The 19,498-nt window shown below is 58.1% G+C and overlaps 1 protein-coding gene across 6 annotated transcripts in view; it reads left to right on the plus strand.

Annotated features, from left to right (window-relative positions):
- Window positions 1–13,367, plus strand: part of ZBTB16 (zinc finger and BTB domain containing 16) — a 175,545-nt gene extending 162,178 nt beyond the window's left edge. For all 6 annotated transcript variants that reach the window (XM_057490776.1, XM_057490775.1, XM_036919790.2 and 3 more), the window contains 3 exons: window positions 1,341–1,511; window positions 6,196–6,363; window positions 8,245–13,367. In XM_057490776.1, coding sequence (XP_057346759.1) covers window positions 1,341–1,511; window positions 6,196–6,363; window positions 8,245–8,474 — 569 coding nt within the window. In that variant the 3' untranslated portion in view covers window positions 8,475–13,367. The remainder of the gene's footprint in view (window positions 1–1,340; window positions 1,512–6,195; window positions 6,364–8,244) is intronic.
- Window positions 13,368–19,498: the final 6,131 nt, after the last annotated feature.

The raw sequence follows: 19,498 nt of genomic DNA on the forward strand, positions 1-19,498 counted from the left end.
ACAACTCCCAGCAGCCTAAACTCTGGCCCGGCTCGTCCCTCCCTCCGGCCAGGCTGACAGCTCCAGGCCCCACACCTTCTGTGTGTGTCCCTCCCACAGGGGGATGGCTGCCCACAGGTGCCTCTGCTCAGGTGCTGGCAGAGAGGCGAGCTGATGGGCCCCCCCGGGGCATTGGTGAGCTTGGGAAACAGTCCAGGATGGGGCACAACAAGCCGCCAGCTGGGACTCAGATGGTGGGTGTAGACGCCGCCTCGTGGGGTGCTGTCCCCAGAAAGGCCGCGGCTCTCCAGCTGCGTCAGGAAGGGGGTTGGTGACAGAGAAGGGCAGTCTGTCTCTGTGGGCACCACGGGGCACCTGCCTGTGCTGGCTGGCGTGGGATGACCTCTCACGTCACACGTTAGCTTATAATCCTTCACAGCTGCCCGTTGGTCCTGGGCTGAGGCCTGCAGTCCTTAACATGGCTTCCAAGGCCCCGCACTGCCTGGCGCCGCCTGCTTCTTTGGTCTCCTCCCCGCTCGCCCCTGGCCGCTGCAGCTCGGCCCTTCTTCTGCCTGACCTGTGACCCGCTGCGGTTCTTTCCAGCCCAGGGCATTCACAGATCCTGTTCCGTCTCCTGGGGATGCTCTCTGCACTGGCCAGTGTGCAGGGTAGCATCTATGGTGAGAGCAGGGACTTCATGTAGTTTCCCACGTTCCATTCCCAGAGCCAAGTGTCTTACTTGTAGAAGGTACTAGAATAATATTTCTCCAGTGAATGAACCCTTAAGTTACGTGCTTTGAGTGGAGAGTGGTTAAAAGAACCCGGTCATTAGCTAGTGTCAGGAGAGGGTTCACATCCAGGCTGCCGAGCTCGACTCCAGCTCGGCCACCTACAGATTCATGGAACTTGAGGCAAGTCCGCCGGCCTCGCTGCCTCCGGTTCCTTATCTGGAGAGTGAGGAGATACCGCCTACCTTTTGGAGATGTGATTTTAAATGGGTTACATCCAAACAATGGCTGGCACGTGGTGTCTTCGTTGTGATTCCCCCCTACATCCTTCCTCCTGCCCCAGATGCTGCAAAGTCCCTCTGACATCTGCCTCCTCAGGCCCTCCTTTGACGCAGCAGCCGGTGCCATGCAGCCCCCATACGCTGGGGTGCCGAGTTTGTGTGTCTCTCTCCCACTAGACTGCCGGTTCTGTAAGGGCGGGAAGGAGGTGGGGTTTGTCCCCCATCACCGGCACACGCGCGGTGCCCAGCGTCGCCAGCCTGGGCTGCCTCTGGGTTTGCCCCTGGGCACGGGGCCTGCGGCACGGGGCCGGGTGGGGCGCTCCTGAGGCTCTGCCGCTCCTCTCCCCCACAGGCACGGACATGGCTGTCTTCTGTCTGCTGTGCGGGAAGCGGTTCCAGGCGCAGAGCGCGCTCCAGCAGCACATGGAGGTCCACGCGGGTGTGCGGAGCTACATCTGCAGCCAGTGCAACCGCACTTTCCCCAGCCACACGGCCCTCAAGCGCCACCTGCGCTCACACACAGGTAGGTGGTCCGGGCGGCGGTACAGCGGGGCCTCCGGAAAGCAAGTGTGGGGCTCACCTCTGGGCACAGAGTGGAGGTGCTGGGCAGAGTGGGCAGGCCTCCTCGGCTCGGTGGGCATGGAGGGCTCCCACAGTGTCTGGGAGTGCGGGCAGCTCTCCGGGCCCACCGTGCAGAGCTTGGGTTTTTAACCTGTGCTCAACAGAGAGGATACTGCTAAAAGTGCAGGCTCTTGGGTCGCACCCTCAGAACCGGACTTGGGGTATGGGGTGGGATGCAAGACCCGACCCTATTAGTAAGTGTTCCCAAGGGATTCTGACACAGGTGCGCTCAAAACACATTTTGAGAACAATCTACCTGCTTGGTCTCTGCCTCTCTCTGCCGCATCCCTGCCACTCCCTGGCCCCCAGCCCGTGCTCACACCCTCCAGAAGTCAGCCTCAGGCCCTCAGGTAACATTGTGGAGGGATCCTGCTCACTCCACAGGAGCAGATGCACGCTTGGGCCTTAGACCCATTTAGGGAAGACAGTGAGGGCGATGTGAAAACAGGCCATGAAAGATCCCAGCTAGTCCGGGTGACGGAGGGGGGCTGCACCAAGTGCCTGGGTGCTGGCTAGTCCCTGCCAGTCCCCCTAGATTTGGGGGCTGGGACCCTTGGTCCCTGAGGGCCAAGAGGCATCTGCTTCCTTGAAGCAGCCCCTGTTCCCTATCCAGGTAATGGGTGACTTGACTTTCTTCCTTTATCACAAAACGGGGTTTTTGCTGATGGTACATGGATAAAGGGCTGCCCGCTTTCTGCTTGTGTGTCTGCGTGCATTCTGTCCTGGGTTTGGGGTGAGAGGTGGGTGACAGTGGGGCCAGGGAGACAAGGGGCATACTCTCTGGGTGTACGCTCACGTGGTTGGAAAGGATATAAAAAACTGCCTCAGAGCAGAAATGGCAGGACCCTTTCTCTCCTCATTCTTGAGTCCTTGGGGATGAGGCCTGCAGGCCAAGCCTTTGATGGGTGGCAGCTGCCTAAAGAGGGAGGGGCTTTATCTATCACGGACTGAGCTGGCCTGCCCTGCCCTGCCCGCAGCGGGCCTCTCACCAAGGAGCCTGCCTGGGTGCTCGCTGCCGGATGCCGTTCTGTTCAGAGGCACGTACAGCCTGAGCATCACCAGGCTTGTGTAGAACTCTTTAGATTTGCTGACACAGGACAGCAGGAGGTCCCAGAGGGCAGGGCCCGACAGGGAGAGCTGGGAGGAAGGGCTGCTGGAGGGACACTGGTGACTGACAAGTATGCCCCTGCAGGTACATGCACTGTCCTGTCAGTACCTCCCCCACTCGGTCCCCAACTTCTGAGCACCCTGCTGGGTCACATCAGTTGGCTACGTGTGACCTGGATGATCCCAGCCCTGCTAAATCCACCAAGTGCATGCCCTGCTCTGCCCATGAGAGATCAGGTATCAAAGTGTCACATGCCCACGTCTGTCAGTCACGGCTCAGATCGTGCAGAGGGGCTGATTCCAGACATAGTTTGGGAGAAGTACTTGCTTAAACTAGGAAGCACGGAGACGGTGCATGGCCCATGCCCAACCCCACCCCCACCCCCACTGATTTTCACACCAGCGAGGCCCTGTGCACACAAGCTGTGTATATGCCAAGCACCCCCCCCCACACACACACACACAATGCTTCATGAATATTCCGTTGTTCCTGGCCCAGTTGCGGTGGGCCGGCCGGGGCTGGGTGTTTAGCATCCGCAGCTGTGTTTGGTACGTTAGTCCAGCCACGCTCTTGGCATTGATGGATTCCTGATTCACATGGCTCCTCATATAATAAACTCAGCTGGGCTGCAGGGCGGGGCCTGAGGAGCCTCCGGGATGAGGCTGGGTGGGGAGGCCACACTGGGCCTGGCCCGTGCGGGGAAGCCACCCAAGGACAGGCCGCTGGGGTCACAGGTGCGCTGGGCCAGCAGAGGGGCTCTGATGAGTCTCATTTGTCCTGCACTTAATGTCAAGCTCATTAAAGAGGCTACAGAGTTAATCAACATACCACAAATTGGATTTTGAGTCTGCGGCCAGTGCTGCGTACGTTATAGCAATACTGACACCATCAGCTCTGAGGGTGAGGGTTTTATTTTAGGCCAGAGGCCTTTGAATCTGTGTGTGTGTGTCTGTCTTTGTTTCTTACCTTCTAAGTTCTTTTCATTCCTTTCCCAATGCTGACTCTAGAGATTTCCTATTTAAACTCAGTTAACATGTGATACACTTCATAATTAAATTCATAAAAATCTGATCTGACAAACCTCTCTGCCTTAACCCTTTGTGTTTTAAACTCTTTGGGCCCTTCCGGAGGGGAAAGGCACTCCCCCAGCTGGGTGGCTGCTGATGTATGCTTTAATTACCAGCTCCAGCTGAAGTCTCACGTGGCCCTTGCTGTATTTATTTATTTATATCTTAATGAGGATACTGAATCCTTGATTAAAGTCATAATCGTTGCCAGTTCGGTAAGGAGGGGGAGTTGCATGTCAGACAGGGCTGTCTGCAGACATCACACAGCGAGTGTGGCATGCGGGCCCAGGTGTGCACAGGCTGACCCTCGCTCTGTCAGACACTCGGCTAATTAGGGACCCGGCTCTGCACGGGCCTCTGCTTCTCTTGGTTTGATGGGGCTGGCGACTGGGGACCTGGCAGCGAGAGGACAGGCAGGTGCTGAGAACCCCCGGACTCAGTTCACGCCCAGGGCTGCACGGGAGGGACTCACTGGCTATGCGCCTGCATCAGGGTGACGCCGCACAGGCGGGTGAGAGCTGGTGTTGAGGGCTGGTTCCGCTCTCGGAGCTTCTGTCATCCAGCTCCTCGGAGGAAGTGCTCTTGCCCACCCTCTGTGCCCTCAGAGCCTCTTGCAAATCTTTCGCCACGGAGGGCCAGCCAGTGAGCAGTTCCCCGTGTCCTGTCCCCACAGAGCCTTAAACACCCTTCAGAGCCATCAGAAGAGATGAGAATGTCCGTGGATACGGGGCCTGCGTTCGAGAGTGGGGCAGTTTGGTTAGTGGCCTGAGGAGGGGAGAAGAGAAGAGAGTAAAATATCATTTTTAAAGAGGAAGTGAAGGCACGGAAATGCGAGTCTATAACGAGAAGGACAATTTATGCCCAGGCACGACCACAGTTTGACATGGGGATAATGAAAAAACGTAGGTCATTGTGGATGACTTAAACCTTCAGCAGCTGAAGAAAATGTATGAAATGCAGAGGACATTACACGGTTGGCAGCCCCGCACATCTGCAGAGGGACAAGTGAAATACAGTGGGCCATTCTTTACCATAAACTGGTTGTGGGAGATACAGCCCAGAGAAATTGTAATTACAGTGACAAGACGAATCAGTGATATTTAAATATTCATGAACAAAGTCTGGGGTGATCAATCTATCTTTATTGTCTGTGCCTTCACTCCTGTAATAAATAAGTAGCTGAAGTCTTCACCTTTCATCCCTCTAAGGCCCCCTGCCTTGGGTACAAAGCAAAAGATGGCTAACCCCCCACACCCCAACCTCTCAGCCTCCAGGGGACTTAAGAGTGGAATGCGCAAAAAGGTGGCTGGTGGGCACGGGTCCAAGGAAAGTCAGTTCTCTGCAAGGTTCATGCGCCCATTGCCTGAGCGTCTGCTCTGGGTCACCTCTGTGCTGCGCTGATCTGAAGCTACAAGGATGAGTGGGGTTCCCTTCTTACCCTGAAGGAGCTTCCATTCCAGAGGAGCAGGTGATAGTAGGTGACAGCATGGCGGATCTGTCAACCAGCGACGCGGTAAGCATCCAGCGTCCGGACTCTGGAGCCAGATCTGAATCCTGACTCGGCTGCTCCGTAGCTCTTTGACCTTAAGGACCCCGTTTAAGCATCTCTAAGCATCTCGGTTTTTCTCATCTGTAAATTGGGGAGGATATCTTTCTTGTGAGGTCACTGTGATGATTACACAATTTGATCCATGTGAAGTTCTTAGCACAGTAGCAAGCACTCAACAGATGTGGGCCATTTTAATTAGAAAGTGCCATAAAAATGGTACTACTACTAAAACAGCACAATGCCAGCATTTCTCCTCTTTTGGGACAGAGAAGAAAGTGACGTAATGTGCCTGGGGGGCTGAAGAGGAACTTCCAAGTCTTGGTGATGTACTAGCCGGGCCTTGAAGGATGGCTAGGAGTTTGCTCGGGAGAGAAGAGGAGGTCAAGCAGAGACCAGCTGTGGGGGAGGGAAAGGGCAGAGGGCAGAAACCATTTGGGGGGCAGTGTTCTTGCTGTTCCTGAAATGAAAGGGATTCTTTTGAGGCTTGGGGAGTCGGGCTGGCATGGCCTTTTCCCTGGCTGGGGGAAAAGAAGAGAAGGTAGCCCGCGAGGTCAAGGGACAAGGTCTCAGAGCCCCCAAGTCTGCTCTGCCCTCATGGGGGCCTGCTTCCTGGGCACTGCTGTTCATCCCTGAACCACATGGGCTGTCTTTTCCCAAGACAGGCCCTTGACCCAGATGACCACCGGGCCGAAGTCAAACCCGGCCGCGTGTGAACACGTGTGCTCGCTGTTTATGCCCGGGGGGCCAACCGAAGCCGGGATCCCTTCATCGTCTTCACAAGCAGGTGCACCGAACGTGGCCTGCTGCCCCCGAAGGAGGGCACAGGGGTGGGCCATGGCCTGATCCAGCCCCTTCCCCACAGGCGACCACCCGTACGAGTGTGAGTTCTGTGGCAGCTGCTTCCGGGATGAGAGCACCCTCAAGAGCCACAAGCGAATCCACACGGGCGAGAAGCCCTATGAGTGCAATGGCTGCGGCAAGAAGTTCAGCCTCAAGCACCAGCTGGAGACGCACTACAGAGTGCACACAGGTACAGGGGCCAGTGGTGGGGGGAGTGTGGGGCAGATGGCCCCCCAGGGAGGTGGGGGGGACGGCCGAGGGTGAGCCAGAGAGCCCAGGGGGAGGGGATGGGCCGAGGCTGAGCCGAGAGCAGAACAGGTTCTGTCAGGGGTTAGTTTGGTGGCCGGAGTGCCGCTGTGCCCTGCAGGGCCGAGGCAGGCATTGCTAGTCGATAGCGGCACACCTCCCAGGAGCCCAGGCCAGCCTGTAGGCAGCCATAGCAGTAGTTCACAGATGTCATTTATTTGCAGATGAGGGTTAAGTTGGCCTGATCAGCTGAAAGTGAGGCTAAGATGGTTTCCTGTCCCGTGTGGGTTATAGTAAGAACTTGGGGGCATTCAGTTAGGCTTAGGTTAAGGAGGACGTTTGGGAAGAAGGTAAGTTAGATTGCGTTCTGTTCAGAGGTTAGAGAGCAGATGTATTTGCTAACCAACCCCTACGTGTATGTTTTATCATTCAAAGGCCCTTCACATCCCTTTTTTCCATAGAAGAAACATGAACAACTGTTTTCCTAGGGTCTGAAGACAGAACAGGTGGACGTGGCCTCCACGTCCAAGTTGCCAGAGTTGTGGGGGGTAGGACGCTAGCACTGGCCTGCACCTGTCTGCAAAGGTCAGCTTGGCCACCTCTCCCCAGTTCCGAGTTCAATGATGTCCCCTCAGTTGCTTAAAGTCACTGTGGTGGGACCACGTGTTCACAGTGTGGCCATCGGCAGTTGCCACAAAAGCTACAAACTTGGGGCTCTTTGGAGAGCCCGTTGCTAAGTGTTCGCCACCAGCACGCTGCTGGTCGAGGGACGGCAGGTATTCAGAAGGACTTCTGAGGACAGGAGGCAGTGGGCAGTAGGGATCCGGCAGGCGAGGAAGCCTTCCCTGATAGGGGACACAGCCGTCCTGACCAAGGGGGAGGGGTGGCCTCACGCAGCCCCAGCTGGCTGAGGGGAGAGCCTGCTTCCACGGGAGGGGGGTGGCGGGTGGACAGAGGGGCCAGAGAGCAGAGGGTACGTGCCATTGGGCCCCGCTCCTTGCCTCCGGCATGGGCCACAAGAGGCCGGGCGGCGGCGTGCTCCTTGCTGACTGCTGTAGCTACCCTGAGGGTTTCCCGGAGCCCGGGGGCTTCCGTAGCCCCTTGTCGGGGATGTGACCCAGCGGGCGGATCATTAAGCGCATTGGCAGTGACTATTGTAAATAGCTGATCGATAGTTAGATCACTTTGGCTGTTCATTACTTCATTATTTGCCGGGGCCTCTGCACGAGGAGTATCGATGGCGAGATGGCTGGCCAGTTAATTACTGTACTGAAACAAGGCTGCCTCACATCTGCTCAGCTCCAGGGCCTTGAGCAGAGGACAGTCACGGGGCAGCCAGGGTGTGGCCATGCGTCCCAGGTTCTCTGTCTCCCCCACCCCGACTGGAGCTCCAGGGGCAAAGGCCGGGTTCCCTGCGGTTCTCCCCGCCACCTGCAGCTCTGTCCTTCTTTCCTAAGTGGAGTCCTCCCATCGCCCTGCTCCCCTGGAGGGAATGTGTTGAAGAGCCGTCGGCAGGAATGTTGGGGGCTGCCCCGCCCCTTTCCCAGGCCCCCTTTACTTTCCTCAGAAGGGAAGTAGGGCTGGGAGCGAGCCCAGGGGCTAGAGGTGAGCGGAGCAGGCGCGGCAGCCACGGGTTCCCTGGGGCGGCCTCCCTTCCCTGCAGTGAAGCGAGATGGGCCGGAGTTTGTGTGGCACCGGCCACGGTGCGGGCGCTCGGCGGCTCCCGGGTGCCTGGCGGGGCAGTGCCTCCACGGCGAGGGGCCAACCTCCTCCATTCCCGCCTGCGGAGGCGCTCACGGCCCCCCTGCTTTGTGCCTCCCCACAGGCGAGAAGCCCTTCGAGTGTAAACTGTGCCACCAGCGCTCCCGGGACTACTCGGCCATGATCAAGCACCTGCGCACGCACAACGGCGCCGCGCCCTACCAGTGCACCATCTGCACCGAGTACTGCCCCAGCCTGTCCTCCATGCAGAAGCACATGAAGGGCCACAAGCCCGAGGAGATCCCGCCCGACTGGCGGATAGAGAAGACTTACCTGTACCTGTGCTACGTGTGAGGGAGGCCGCGGGGACTCCAGGGGGCAGCGAGGAGTTGGGGGGGCGGCGAGGAAGGGCGGCAGAAGGAGGAGGACAGAGGGAAGGAGAGAAAGGAAAGCTGGTCGCCGCCTCTTGGATTCCCCCTGGGCTCCGGGTGCCCAGATCCCCAGGGCCTCCATCCCTCCTTTGCGGGCTGGACGCTGCCAGCTTTTCCTGTGGGGCGGGATGGGATGGTCCTGTTCAGCTTGGAGGGTGGTGTGTTTTTCTCTTCCCTGCACCCAGACCCTCCCTCTATGTCTGGAAATGAGACGAGGAGTATGGGGGGGTCCGCTGGTCAGAGCCAGACCATCTCCACTTGCCCCTCTCACCGGCTCCTCCAGACACGGGGGCAGGGCTGGGCTGGGTCAGGTCACGGTTGGCGCCCCAAATGGCAGCTCTGGTTCGCTGGGGGCAGGTTGGGGTGGGGAGAGGCGCACCTTGCCCCACCAGCTCAGTTCATCCGTTGCTTTGCTCTGCTCTGCCAGCCTGGGTGTCTGTCCCCTCACGGTCTGGAGGAGCCTCGTGGCCCTTGGCCCTGCCTCCCCTTGACTCCTGTCCTCCAAGCCCCGGGGGCCGCCTGCCCCTCCTGGATGGGATGGCATCTCCCTCCTCCTCCAGCCCCCTGGTGAGGAAGCCGAGTCTGAGCCCAGCCGGTTCCCACCCTTAGCAGAGAACACAACAGGTTACTGAGGAGCTGCCCCACCCTGGCCAAGGCCTGTTGTGAGGGAGACTCCTGCTGAGTTGCTTTTGCTTCCAAAATGGGAAAACAGAACAACTAAATATATACCATCCCACCCAGCCAACAAATATAGATCCCTACAGCCCACTCACAGGCCTGGGAGAGGGGCTCCACGAGCCGGCCCGGCCGTCCAAGGGAAGGTGCCGCCTCCTTCAGAAGTGGGCCACGCTTGGAGAAGGGACCCACTGCCCAGGGGCCCGGGCAGCTGGCCAGGGAGGGAGTGGTTGTGTCCTGCTGGGGACCCTTTGACCCTAGGGGGCCTGGGGACCCCAGACCCAGGGAGCTCTGGGAAAACCCAGGTCCAGAGGGTGGCCCCGAACGCCTGGCTCACAGGCCCCAGTCCGCAGGGAGGAGGGAGTTGAACATGCTTTGGCCTCGTGTTATGTTTTGCCTCTTCTCTGTGTTCCCTGTTCCCTGTTAGCACATTGTACTTGAATTACCTCAGTTTTTTGTGACCTCATGAGCTTTTTTAACCCCTGTATCTCTTTTTCGGTTGGGGTTCAGAGGAATGGGGAGGGTACTCTTTTCTGTTTCTTGTGTAAGTTAATAGTTGGAGTAATAGACTTCAGCCCCAGGACCCTCCCCAGCCCTGGCACCCAGCACCCACCCCGGGGAGGAGCTGGACAGAGGAGCTGAGCGCTCAGGACCTGCGTGTGAGGGGCGGGTGGGGGGGTGCCTCTGGAGGCGCTGCTGGCTCTGCCCTGGGCACAGCATCCCCTGCGCCCGGCATCAGTTCACTGCACAGAAGATCCCGCCTTTCTTAGAATTTGCTGGGTCATTGGGACCTGCGGATCTGGATTCAGATCCTGGCAACCCTGCTGCCCCAGCTCCGTGTGCATTATCATCGCCAAAACCGGTCCCTTTTCCCGGCTGGTGAGGGGAGGAGCCAGCCTTTGTTTTGTTGCACTGGGGCGGGGGTGTTGTTTTTCTAGAAGCTACCTCTTCTGTTCCTCCGGTGGCCCCTTCCCGCCTCCCCGTCTGCTGCTCTGCACCTCCCACTCTGCCTGGCCTCCCCACCCTGAGTTTGGAAAGCCCACATTTGCAATATTTGTGTTCACTTTGGGATGGACCCTCCGCTTCACCTCACGCTTTATTTGTAAGAGTCTTGGGTTGTTTTCTTTCCTTTCTCTCTTTGAGGAAGTTGTGGCTGCGTTTTTATCTTAGGTTTGAAAAAGCAGTTTAGGGCACTGGTTTTGGGAAGAAGGGGTTGTGAGGATCTAGGGAATTCGGGGGGCTGGGAGCCGCTGTGACCCACCCCCTGCCCCTGGGCCCCACCCCCTCCCTCTCCTGCAACCTCGCCGCCAGATCCGAAGGCCTTAAAAATGGTGTGTCGGGGGGGACGCGTGGGGGGACTGTGTTGTTAGACTGTTGATCGGGGATGATACAGTGGGGAGGATCTATTTTGCAACTATAGTAATGACTTAGTGCTTTGGAAAGGGAAAAAAAGTTAAACTTGAAATATGTACCAAGAGCAGACGTGTTTATAATGTGAAAGAGAGAAATCATGTGGTGGGGGGCAGTCTGTCAGATCATTATGTACTACTGCTTCCTCCCCAGTGGGAAGGAGGGGGGGCCGGCTGCCCACAGGGGATCTGAAAACCCCAGAAAACAGTATTTTAATAGCAAGATATCGTGCAACTTTGGTGTGGGGAAGGAAAGAAAAATCACACTGTTCCTAGGCCTCCCCGACACCTCTCACTATCCCCGCCCTCGCCACGCAGGCTGGGTCTCCTCCCCTATTTGTAAAACTGAGAGGTTTTGAGCTGATACTTGCAAATTGTAGTATTTTTGTAATGGTTGTTAGTTCCTTCATCAGTTCTGCAGGACCTTGCCCGTTCCTTTTGTCATGTGAACAGGAAAAAAAAAAAAAAGAAAAAAATCCACCATCACCACCACAACACCCCTTGTGTGCCCGTCCCGCAGTGTCACTGTCTGGGGATGGCGCTGCATCAGCGCCCGTGGGCTCCGCTGTCCCTGCAGGATCTGAGGAGGGAGGTGGGCACAGGACAGGGCACGCGGCTGGGGGAGGACACTGGGTGGCCGGGCTGCCTATGCTGCCTGCTCCTCCCTCCTGCCCCGTGAAGGCCCAGCACCCTGAGGAGAGCCCGGCATGCCTCCTTCCCCACTTCCTACCCACAAAGACCAGAGTCCTGGCCTGGCCGACGCTCTCTCGGGAAATCACCCGCGGGCCTGGACGGGTGTGGGTGGAGGGGCCGCTCTCCCCAGGTGAGGGCCCAGTGTCCCCCTCCCTCGCCTCTCTGCCACCTGGCCCCTCGGCGCCCACTGCCTTTGCTGTGGCACTGCTGACGACCCCACTTTACTGCCTTACCCAGCATGGCGGAGCCTCTCCAGCCGGGCACGTCCAGGCTGGCCTGGGGTCCCTCCTCCGCATTCAGCTCCTCCAGGCATGTCCCTTACTGCTCCTGGTGACACTCACCCCTCATTCATGCTCTTTCCCTATTCACGCCTTCGCTCATTCGATGCATTAAGATCCTATGTGTATATAGGACAAATATAGATATATATATATATATATATAGCAAGAGATATAAAATAGTAAATATCATTGCTGCTTTGCGCTGCTGGGAGGAGGCCACGGATACGGGGAGGGTCTGGAGGCTGGGGACCCAGTGATTCAGCACAGTCCAGGGATGCAACGTGGGCTTGTTGAGTCTTTGTGCCTGAACAGTTTTTCCATGTTTAGAAAGAAAACTGCTGCAATTTTTCACGAGTATGTGGTGCCCTTCCGGGTGCCGTGGGTACAGCCGGCTGCAGGAGTGTCCAGGCTCTGGAGGGAGAGGGCCATTGGCCTCCCTCCTCCTGAGACACTGTCAGCGGCCTTTGGGCTCTGGCCGTGAAGGGCGGCAGGAAGATTTGTGGCCAGTTCCCTGCACACCTTGGAAGAGGAGAGCTGGAGGCACCGGGTGTAAGACAGAAAAGCAGAAGGAGATCAGACCGTTATTTTTCCTGGGCCTGTGTCATACCCTCCCCCTCCCGTCTTGTGTCCCTCCTCCTGGAGCTTCTTGGCCGTGTGTACCTGGGTATCTCAGCAGGGGGATAAAAAAGCCAGATTAGCCGTACCTGGTGGGACTGATGGGCGAAGGGGAAAGGCCGAGCCAGCCAGGAGAGGGATGCAAGACAGACCCGGGGGGCCGGGTCGGGGAGAGGGTGGGGAGGCGGGCGCAGGCCCCGCAGGCCTATTAGCCAGCAGCCCTGTGTCCCTGAGCCCTTGGCGTCCCACTCTGCAGACAGGGTACCAGCCTCCTGGCGGCTGTCAGAGACTTTGTCCACATAGCGTCATGCATGGTCTGTGTAAGGTGAAGAGGCTGTTGGTGCACCATGGCGTCCGACCCGTATAAATAAAGATAAATAAATAAATGTGTGTATGTAGGTCAAAGCACTGAGGGCCTGCTGCCCGGCTGGACCAAGCGAAGCTCAGCCTTTCGGTTTGGGTATTTTGTGTTGCTGTTTTGTTTGTTTTTGTGGCTTGTCCTGTGTGGTGACCGCACAAGGGCCAGTCGGACGGCCTTGCGTCACGGAGCAGTGTGTTGATCCATTGATGTTCTAGTTCATGTCTACCTCAGCACCTCCTCTTAGCCTAATTTTAGGAGGTTGCCCAATTTCGTTTCAATTTTACCAGTTAGTTTTTTTGTACAAATCTCTCTCTCCCACCTTCTCCAGCCTGCCCGCCCTTCCCCTCCTTCCACCAGCCCCTCCCGCCCTGCCCTGCCCTGCCCCGCGACCCCACGTGGTGCTTGCCAGTCTCTGTTCTCGTCCGGAAGCAGTTCACTCAAAGTCCTGTGGTCCTGCACACAGCTTCACGCATCCGCCTGCGTTTCGTGTAGATGGATGCGTTTCTTTGTAATTTCAGTGTTTCTGACAAGACTTAAAACAGAAAAAAAAGAAAAAAAAAAGGAATTTACTGCTGCAGGTTTTTTTCTCTCTCCATGTGTCACTAAGTGAAGTTTGTGCCTTCTATAGCAAAGAGAATATTTTTTACATCCTACTAACAGTAGATTTTTTTGTAGTGAACATTTTTTGTATTTTTATTTATAAGTCTCATAAGAAAAATAGCAATGTTCAGTTGTATACCTTGAATCTGCAGTTAGAAGAGAATAAAGTTAACTCAGTTGTCTCTGGCTTGCAGTGTCCCCTTTTTTCAAGGGTTTTGTCTTCGCCGACTCCTGGATGGGGAACTCGGTAGGGGAACTGACATTTCTGTCTGGAAGTGGGGGAAGAGGGCGTTCTGGATTACACACATTCAACCTTATTTATGTGGCACCTTCTGCCATGTTTACCACCACATACACACTTGGCAATGTATGTTTCTAATGCTTTTTTAATTTTAAAAAGCAGTGTTGAATACATGAGCATCCTTTGGCCCTTGGCACAGCATACGAGCGGGCACCTGTTGGGCTAGTCCTTCCACAGCGTGGACACTCACCCAGTTACTGCTGGAGGCCCTGGGAAGGTGGCGGGGCCAGAACAAGCCCTGCCCTCAGGGGGCTCCCACCCCAGCAGCCGTGTCGAGACTGTCCGCTGTGTTACAACCCACTTGGGATCCCACAGCTGGTGGGTCACAGAGTCCGAGCTCTCATGCTCATTTCCTGGTACCAGGTTAGGTTTTTTATTATTATAGAGACATTTTCAATGAGCAGCTGAGACCCCCTAGCTGCTGAGCAAGCTTCAGAAATCTGTGTCAACACAAAGCTGCCACCCAGTTTAAGTTGTGTCGCAGTCAAGTCTGGTGGGAAAAGGGGACTGCTCCCAAGGGAGGGGTGGGCGGTGGGGCGACAGGCACCAGCACAGCCCCAGAATCAGGTGCTTCCCTCCCATCTGCTCTCTGTCTCGGGCCTGGGCTGCTGCTCAGGAAAGCCTGTTTGCTCTCACTGGGCTGAGCTCTACCCTGGTTGTCTGTCCGGCCAGTCCTGTCTGCCTCCGCACGGAGACCTGGGGCTGCCGCAGCTCCTGGGGTCCGATCGCAAGCCGCCTGGGCGGGTGGCCCTTCAGCACCGGGGACCACGGCGGGGGCTCTGAGGGCGCCCTCCCCACACGGAGCCCAGGCTCTGCCTGAACCGCCCACACCGGGCCTGCCGGTCCCCCTGCCCCTGGGGTTGGTGTGCCCCTGCGGTCGCCCGTCTGAGAAGCCCCGGAGCCACACTCGCCTCCAGGAGCTGGGAACCACCTGGACGCCTGGACACCCGTCCTGGGAAGAGGACACACACAGTGGGCGCCCCCTGCCTCCACCTCCCGGTGGCGTCTCTGCCCTCACGCCCTCTGCCCCTCTCCTTCCCTCCATTCTCCCTCTCCTGGCCCCTCTCCTCTCACCCAGCCTGCCTTCTCTCTCCTCTCCTCTCATGGGTTTGTTTTGCCTTTGTGTGTCTGTCCCACATGCTTTTCCCTCTCGCCATATTTCTCATCCTGGAAAACAGTCCTTTGCCAAAACTCTATTTGGCCTGATTCTGGGCCTCTGCCCCCTCCTCCCTGCCCGCCACGTCCACCCCTTTCTTCTCAGGCCGCCGCCCCCCTGCCCCCCCGCCCCTCCCCCTCAGGCCCCGGCTTTCTCCTGACAGATGGAGGGCAGCGAGCACTCCCTCTTTAAAACAACATTTAATCGCCGTTTTCTGTTCTTGGACATCAAAGCTGGGGCTTAGGCCCTGCGCTGGGGTCGCGGGGGTGTGGGCTCTGGGGGAGAGGAGGTGAGTGAATAGGGGCCGGGCTGAATGGGCTTTGTGTGGCCGCTCGGGTCTGCCTGCTTTACATGCTCTTTGACCCAGATATGATCTCATGGAGAGAAAGGGGCCCTGGCCCGGCCAGCCTGAGAACGCGCGGGCCTGACTCGGTCCTCCGCCTGCCTGCCCCCTCCTGCCGGCCCAGCTGCCCTCTGCCCAGCCCTGCAGCCGTGGGCAGCCTCCGCCGGACGGCTGGCCACAAGGGTGCTCTGCTGGGGCCAGAAGCGGGGCCAGAAGCAGGGCCAGGCCGCCGAGGGAGGGGGACTCCCTCCTGGATGCGTCTCCATCTCCGGGGACTCAAGGTGGGAGCCCTGCACCATGCCGCCCGCGGCATCCCGTCCTGGCCAAGACTGCTCGGTCCAGGTGGGCACTCACGGAGACCCAGCCCTGACAGCTCTCCTTCCAGCCATCCTGAGGGGCTCCCCTCCGGCCAAAGGTGGCAGTGCTGAGGCCCAGAGCCTGCACAGACTTGCTGAAGGCTCAGGCAAGTCGTGGCAGGTGAGGAGAGGGGCGTGTGGAGCTCAGCCCAAGGCCGCAGGCTGCTGCACCCAGCCTCACAGGGCCAGACCCCCACCAGGCTGATGGGCCCTGGAGGAGAGAACTGAGGACGGCCCAGGTGCTCTGCCTGCCTCTGGGCCCTCCTGGGCTCTGCAGCAGCCTGAGGATTTTCCATACATGCAAACAGCATCCTGTCACTCCTTTGACTAAAGTCCCCAGTGGCTCCTCGTTACTCTTAGAATGGAAGTCAAACTCCTTGTCGTATGTGACTCACGAGACCCTCTGTGATAGAGGCCCTGTGCTCACCCCCCAGCCTTGTCCAGGGTCGTCCCCACATCCCCTGGCCACCCCTGACTCTGCGCCAGACAACTGGACACCCGGTGGTTTCTGGAAGACACGGAGCTTCGTGCTCCCGGGGCCTTTGCACATGCTGGCTCCTCGGGGGATGCCACAGCGCACAGGATCACGTCCCATGTGTGGCTATCTCAGCTTCTCAGTCGTCAGGCCTCGGCTCAAGCCCTGCCTCTCAGGAATGGTCCCTGGCCACGGAGGCTGAAGTCGGTGCCCTGGACAAAGCCTGTGTGGAACCATTGGTGGTTCCACTGTAATCACCGTCTTTCTTGTCACCATTGACCCCACTGAGGTCCTTGAAGGCAGGAAGTGGGTGTTGCGTATCTTCATATTTCCAGAGCCTGACGCTGTCTGGCACACAATGGGTGCCAGTAAATCTTTGTTGAATAAACAGATGAAAGAGAAGGAGGGGGCAAGCAAGGGCACTCACATCTGGGGCTGAGGCTGCAGTCACCTGGACAGGTGAGACACAACAAGCAGGTGCCCAGCAAGTGCATGTCACAGGTGGCAGAGAGGCCTCAGTGGAGGCGGGCCCTGCACCCCTTCCAGATGCCCATGTCACTGACAGACACCTGAACCGCTTCTGCCCGTGCCGAGGAGGAGCAGCCGGCAGATGGAGGCTTGTCGCAGGCAGGGAGCTGCCTGGGCAGTGCTGGGAGTGTGCATGTCCACGTGGCCCCCGGCCAGGGTCGGGGCCACCCCAGCTCGCTGTGGTGAGGGCCCAGCCCCACCTCCCCACTCCCCAGTCTGCAGGAGGGCGGGTGCCTCTCCTGGCTGTGTTTTCAGCTCTCCAGGGGGTGCCTCAGTGAAAGTGAACTCACTCATTTCAACCTGCCTCTGCAGCCCTGCAGCCCCCCGCAGCGCTAATTACCCCGTAGTTCTAGACTGATTGCTGTGCACTACGCCTAAGCCCTCCTTTATTTATTTACTGACTACATCAATAGCGAAGCTGCTGCTCACAGCCGCTCCCAACTGAACGCCGGCGGGTGCGCCCCATTCCTCTGCACCTCCCCAGGATGGGGGGTGCAGGGACGCAGCCTGGCACAGGGCCCCCACATCTGCCACCAGCTCGTAGGCCCAGAGCCAGACGAGAAAACCATGCCTTTGTCCATCCTACTCCCAGGCCTGAGGGAGGGGGCCCCTCTGGTTCCGGCTCTTCCATAGAGTGGGCGTGCACACCCCACCCCACCCACCCACCGAGGGACACCTCCATTTTCAGGATGTTCCAGAAGCTTCTCTGCTTTTCACAACTCCTGTGGGGTGTTCAGCATTGGCTGCATTTCACAGGTGGGCAAACCGAGGCTGTGACTCCACAGCTGGCAGTGGGAGGGTGGGCCTCGAAGCCAGGACTTCCCATTGCAACAACTTTGTCCTCTCCACATGCTGCCCGCGAGAGGCATCCTCCCCTACCCAGCCCCACCCACCCAGGCTCAGCAGTTCCCACGGAGCTGTAGGCGCCAAAGCTTCCAATCCTTGTCCTGAGGAAGGAAGCCCTGTGTTGCATCAAAATTTCTGCCTGCCAGCTTTTTCTGCCTCTTTCACATGCTTGCCCAGAATTTGCTGGGAGATGGGCACTAGAGTGTTTTCCAGGGCGGCCCTAAGTCAGCTGAGCCACAGCGCATCCTCCACAGCTCATACCTGGGCAAGTCTGGGGGGTGGAGGCCAGCCACAGGCTCCCTGGGGATGGCGTCCTCTGTTCTCCCATCCTGGCTGGTGGTTCCTGCACCCGTGCTGACGCTACCTGCTTCCCCGGTGCCCTGAAGGCCCCTGGGGCACAGGGGGACCCTGGCCTTGGGGCGTGGCAGCGCTGTGAAGACCAGCTGGGCACCATCAGGGTGCAGCACCAGGCACCCATGGAATCAGGCACCCGGCAACGCTTTGATTAGCATGGTGGCTGCTGCGCTGGGCACCCTGGGGGAAGAGGGGCAGCAGGGGCCTGGCAGACAAAACCTGGGTTCAGAGTCAAGAGGACCTGGTTGGAGGCCATCTCTGCCATTCACTGTGTGACCTTGCCTGCGACTCGGAACCACTCCGAGTCCATCTCTGCGGCTGTCAGACGGGGCAGTGATGTCCGCTCCTCCCCTCGGGACAGCCGTCAGCTGAAGTTAGGGCACGAGAATCCGCCTTCTAACACGATGGTGCTACAAAGACCAAAGTTATAAATAGGGGACAGACTCAGGGCTGGCCTGCCAGGGGGGCTGATGGCTTAGACACTGATTTTCAGGTCAGGAACCCAGAGCCAGGACCCAGGAGCTGGGGGTCTGGAGAGGACTGGGCCTCTGCGGGCATCACTGGGACTCTGTCGCCACGCAGCGGGCACTGGCTGCAGGTGCTTCTGCTCCCGTGAGCCTGGAAAGCGGGAGAGCACGTCCCCCTTGGTAAAAGGCTCTGGCCCCGTTGGGGCCCCTGCTATACCAGCTGGGCTGCGTGACGCGGTCCAGATTGACACCAGCAAAGGGACGCCTTTAACTACTTCGGAGAAGGCTCAGTTGGGTTTCCCAGAAGTTCTCCTGAGACAATATTTCTACCTGATGCTTTTTATCCCACTTTTCCCCCACCGACTCCCTGGCCACATCAAATCCAGCCCTCTCAACCCTGAAACACGGAACTGGGGGCCGCCGTCAGTCCTCCCAAACCCCAGGAATCCATGGGGCCTCGTCTAACACTGAGGGGAGACCAACCTCAGATGGAATCCAGCTGCTGGAAGCTTTGCTGCAGAGAGAAGCAGGCCGGCCAAGGAAAGGGCTCCCAAGGAGCTCAGAGCACCCGGGTCTGGGTCTCTGAGGCCTGAGAGGCGCCGGCAGGAGCCTGGGGACAACGGGACGACCTCTTCCCTTCTGAGAGCCCCGGAAAGCCGTAAGGGAAGGTTGCTGACGTCGGCTCCTGCCCCTAAGCGGAACTGCCCTTCTGATGCAGCCCCGCTCTGGCTGATTAACCCCTGAATTCTCAAACCAACCCCTGAATTCTGTGGGAGACAGTGGACTCTCCAATCCCTGGGACATTTGGGTCTACAGATGGTTTGCTTGGAAGCAGTCCTAGGATGGGTCACTGTCTCTCACTGCCTCTTGGCATCCCCAGTCATCTCAGTTGGCTGCAGCTCAATGTTTGGAAGACCCCTACTAGCACTCAACTTCCAAGAGTCTGTGACCCTTGCTAGCTGGAAGGATCCTCAGAGCAAGGGCATCTCGGCCCCACGCCTCCTGTTAGCACTTCTTAAAAAAGTAGCATTTCAGTGTGACGTTCTCCCTCCGCCTGAAGCAGTGCGGACTTCAGCGTAGACTGAGCTTCTAGTGACACTCGGTGGTGAGGAGGGGAAACGCTGGGCTGATGGGAGGGGCAGGGAAAGGACTCGCCTTGAGGAATCCCCATTTGGAAAGGGAGGGAGTCACAAAGCGGCAGGGGTGCACCGATATTCGCCTCATTCTCACAGTCTCTTGCCTGTTGGCACGCCTCCTTAGCACGGTTCCCCAGCAGCAGTATTTGACCTTTCCCTTAACTCCCCAGAGCACAGCTGAGCCCAGGCTGGAGTATTTAAATTAGATTCTCTGAAGTCTCAAGGACAACAAGAGGAAATGAGCACCAAGATCCCCCTAACATTAGCCCAGCCCTCCGCTGCCTGCCTGCCTTCCAGAGACCAGGGACAGGGGGGGGAATGGAAGTTCCTGTGGCCAGCACCCTCACCTGA

Source organism: Manis pentadactyla, chromosome 13 (genome assembly GCF_030020395.1).
Source record: "Manis pentadactyla isolate mManPen7 chromosome 13, mManPen7.hap1, whole genome shotgun sequence".
Classification (NCBI taxonomy): Eukaryota; Metazoa; Chordata; class Mammalia; order Pholidota; family Manidae; genus Manis; species Manis pentadactyla.